This window comes from Carlito syrichta, unplaced genomic scaffold (assembly GCF_000164805.1).
Source record: "Carlito syrichta isolate Samal-C Ts95f unplaced genomic scaffold, Tarsius_syrichta-2.0.1 Scaffold296656, whole genome shotgun sequence".
Classification (NCBI taxonomy): domain Eukaryota; kingdom Metazoa; phylum Chordata; class Mammalia; order Primates; family Tarsiidae; genus Carlito; species Carlito syrichta.
In genome coordinates this window covers 1-4,134 of record NW_007240752.1, presented here as the reverse complement: position 1 = coordinate 4,134, position 4,134 = coordinate 1, and the positions used below count along the sequence as shown (strand labels likewise).

The following is a 4,134-nucleotide window of genomic DNA, read 5'->3' as shown; positions in this document are numbered from 1 at the left end:
GATTTTTTTTTTTTTTTGAGTTGGAGTCTCACTCTGTCACCCAGGCTGAAGGGCAGTGGCATGCTCATTACCATCTCAGCATCGACCTGCTGGACTCCAGCGATCCTTCCGCCTCAGCCTTCTAAGTAGCCAGAACTACAGGCATGCGCTACCATGCCTGGCTAATTATTTATTTATTTGTTGTAGAGACGAGGTCTCACCAAGTTGCCTGGGCTGGTCTCAAACCCACAGCTTCAGGCATTCTACTCACCTCAGCCTCCCGAAGTGCTGGGATTACAGGCTGAGTCTGGATTTTTGAGGTTGGTGTCAGAGCATGTGATCAGAGGTCCAGGCCTAATGTTCACTGTGTCGAGGTCTGAGTTCCAGGGCTTGAAGTTAGAGGTGTGATCATTGGGTCTGGGGTCTAGGGTTAGGGCCTGAAAGCTGAGTATTGCTTTTGGAGAGCTGAAGCCACGGTTTGGGGCCTGAGGTTATAATATACGGTCTGGAAGTCTGAGCTTTGGGGTATAAGTTAGGAGAGATCTGAGCTTTGTAGTTAGAAGCTGATGCATCTGAGTTTCAGTGTGTGAATGTTAGAATCAAAAACAGTCTGTGGCTTGAGTCTCAGCCTGTGTCTGGTTCAGGACTCTGAAATTTTGGGAATGAGAGTTGGTGTCAACGTTTCGAGGTCATGCTTTGGAGTCTTAGCATGGGAATCTAAATTGGGAGTGTAATTTTGTAAGTTTCATGTTTTGAAATTTTAAGTTTTGTTTTGTTTTTTTAAGTTGGGGTCTCACTCTGTTGCTCAGGCTGGAATGCAGTGGCACAGTCTATAGCTCACCACAGCCTCGACCTTCTGGGCTCAAGTGATCCTCCCATCTCAGCCTGTCAAGTAGGTGGGACTACAGGTGACCACACTCGGCTAATTTTTAAATTTTTTTGTAGAGATGAGGTCTCACTATGTTGCCCAGGTTGGTCTCCAACTCCTGGGTTCAAGTGATCCTCCCACCTCAGCCTCCCAAAGTGCTGGGATTACCTGCATGAACCATTGTCCCTGGTTTGAGTTTTGAAGTTAAAGTTTGGAAGTCTGAGATTAGTGAGCTGAATTTTGGCATCTGAATTACAGTTCCCAGTTTGGGGATCTGAGGTTTGATTTTGTGTGTCTGGGTGTGAGGGGCTGAGATCACAGTCTGCGTTTTTCATCTAAAGGATAAGCTCCAAATTTGATGTTCTAAGTTTTGGGTCTAATTTTGGGGTCTGATTTCTATGACCTGAATTTGACGTTTGAGCTTTGGGACTAACACTTTGGAGTCTGAGTGTGGGAGTCTAATATTGAGTTTTGGGCTTGGGGGGTCTGAGCTCTGGGAGTCTAGATTTGTGGTGAGTTGGAGATCTATGTGTGAGAGCCATAATTTGGAAATCTCGGTTTGAGGTCTGAGGTGCCAAGGCTCGGTTTGAGCATGTCTGAGGGGCAACCCTTAGGGTATGTTTTGGGGGGTCTCAGCTTAGGGGGCAGAGGCTGGGGCCCTCACCCTCCTCGCAGCGGGAGCAGATGGGGTTCATATTCCACAGCGTCTGCATGAAGGAGGCGTCCACCTGGAGCTCCCCACTAGCTGTCGACAGGTGCTAGGGCAGCCAGGGCATGGTATCAGAGATGATTGGCAGAGGTGTGCAGGAGTCCAGGGTCAGAGGCCAGAAACAAGGATGGGTGCCAGGAAACCAGCAGGCAGGAATGAGACAGAAACATTTGAGGTCACAGATCAAGATACAGAGATTGAATTGTGAAATGGGGGTCTGAAATCAGAAACCCGGATGTCGAGGTCAGGAAACTAGAAATTGGGAGCCCAGACCTTGGGGACCACAGACTGGCCAGGCAAAGCCAATGATAAGCAGATGGGCCCAGCCCTGGGAGCAGCAGAAGCCGCAATGGGGTGGGGTCCTCACCAGGTAGCGCTCAGAGGAGACACTGACGAGGATGAGGTCATCCCCAACACGGACCTTTTCTCCTTCTGACCTCTGCTTGGAGGCTGGGTGCATCGTCCACCAACAGGCCTCTCCTATGGGCAGAGGTGGGGATGGGGAGGCTGTCAGGATGATGGCTTCCAGAATGTTCTTCCCCGGATGTCTCAGGCCCCGGTCCACATTTCTCCCACTGCTGTCACCAACTCTCTGCCTCGACTTCCCCATATCTGCCCTCAGCCTCTCTGCCTTGATTTCCCCATTCCTGCCCTCAGTCTCTCTGCCTAGAGTTCCTCACACTTGCCCGCGTCTCCCTGTCCATATTGCCTCACAGACTCTCTGCCCCAAGGCCCCTACTTCCCCCAAGGCAGTCAGAGTTCTCCATACCTTCTGCCCCCCTCCAACTTCCTGCCTGCGGGGTCACCATCACACCCCACCCCCTCCAGCCCCTGCACCTGTTACGTCCTCCTGCAGTCCCACGTCGAAGGCCAGCTTGTCAGTCATGGAGCGGGAGGTGGTGAGGCAGCTTAGATACTAGGGTTGTAGAGGGAGGTCAGCCTCCTGGGCAGACGCTACATGCACCGCCCCCAACCCAGCCCACAACCCTCGAGATGCACTCACCATGCGGCTGTGGGCGTGCCGGAGCAGGATGGCATGGCCGTACAGGAGCGTCCTGTGTCCCCCACCCTGGGATGACTGCAGGGGGAGGGAGAGCACAGAATAAGCACAGACCCCAGACTCTTGAGAGACCCAGAGAGGCCTGACCTATTCCCAGGTGGGAATACGGCTCTGTAATATACGAGCACAATGCTCAAGCCTGGAGATAAAAAGCTCAGCTCAGACCCGCAAGACATTCTCTGCCTCAGTTTCCCTGTCCATGGAAGCAGGGGCTATGTCACTGAGAAGCCTGTGGATGGGTTTTCTATTCCCCAAAGGCCACTCTGTCCTCCCTGCCTCCTTCACCTTGTTGACCAGGCCCCGAAATCGCTCAGGGAAAATAAACCCATCTTCCAGGTTTCTGGGGACACTTGGGGAAGCCCCAGTAGCTCATGTTCCATGGACCTCATCCCCTGCACTCTAACTGTCCCAGCACAGGACAGTCCTAGCAGCCATGCCGTGTGTGGACATCACCCGTGGTGACAAGGCGACCACCCCTCCCGAGCACAAGGAGACTCGGCCCTTGGCGGGTGAGGGGGTCCATCGACTGCCTGATGGCATCATGCCTCCCATCATGGCTCTCACACGCCCATGCTCTGAGGGGCCATGTGATGGGGTCAAGGGATCACATGGCGGACCCACTCCTGGGCGGGAGGGGACCCACACTTGGGATGAGGAGGTGAAGGGAGAGCCCATGCGGAGAGGAGCAGGGTCAGGTTTGGCGGGAGGACAGAGAGGAGAAAGGAGGAGGTGGGAGAATGGGGGCTCAGAAGCCCCCAGCCCCTTCCTTCCTTCCTGCCTGGCCTGCTCTGAGCTCCACAGCCCTGGACAGCTGGGGTGGGGAGGGCTCCCCAGTCCCTGCGTGCAGGACGTGGGCCCGAGAGGCCGGCCTGGGGTCAGGCAGGGTGGGAAGGACAGGTGACACCCAAGGCCAGACCTACCCACTTATCCAAACTGAGGGCCTGTGGGGGGTGGGGCAGAGAGAGGAAAAAGAGCAGATGGTCAACAACCCCCAGGTCCTCTTGTCCACTGTGGCCACCCCCAGGACAGGAGCCTCACCTCCACGCCGGCCTCCACCGTGTTGGCCAGCATCTCCTGCAGGGCTCGGACGGACAGGGACTGCTCCAGGATGAAGCAGCAGATGGCCAGGTCGGGGGGCACATTCTAGGGTGTGGTGGGGACGTGTGAGTAGGGGAGCCCCCCGAGCATCATTCCTTGCCACACCTGTCCCCTCATTGAGCACCCACAAGCCTGAGACACCCAGACCCATCTCCACCCCATAAGAAAGCCTTGCCAGCCGGGCTCAGTGGCTCAGCCTGTAATCCTGCGCCTTGAGAGGCCGAGGTGAGTGGATTGCCTGAGCCCGCGGGTTCGAGACCCGCCTGGGCAATTTGGCGAGACCTCATCTCTACAACAAATCAAAAATCAGCCGGGCGTGGTAGCGCACGCCTCTAATTCCGGTTACTCGGAAGGCTGAGACAGAAGGATTGCCGGAGCCCAGCAGGTGGAGGCTGCGGTGGCCGGGAGTGGCCACTGCAC

At 55.4% G+C, this 4,134-nt stretch overlaps 1 protein-coding gene across 1 annotated transcript in view; it reads right to left on the bottom strand.

Moving 5' to 3' along the window:
• The window catches only part of LOC103256816 (ryanodine receptor 1-like), a gene marked incomplete at both ends in the record, with an annotated part of 6,277 nt that extends 2,518 nt beyond the window's left edge, over positions 1 to 3,759 (bottom strand). The window contains 5 exons of the mRNA XM_008054579.1: positions 1,512 to 1,605; positions 1,924 to 2,036; positions 2,394 to 2,472; positions 2,560 to 2,634; positions 3,655 to 3,759. Of these exons, the coding sequence (XP_008052770.1) occupies positions 1,512 to 1,605; positions 1,924 to 2,036; positions 2,394 to 2,472; positions 2,560 to 2,634; positions 3,655 to 3,759 (466 nt within the window). The remainder of the gene's footprint in view (positions 1 to 1,511; positions 1,606 to 1,923; positions 2,037 to 2,393; positions 2,473 to 2,559; positions 2,635 to 3,654) is intronic.
• Positions 3,760 to 4,134: the final 375 nt, after the last annotated feature.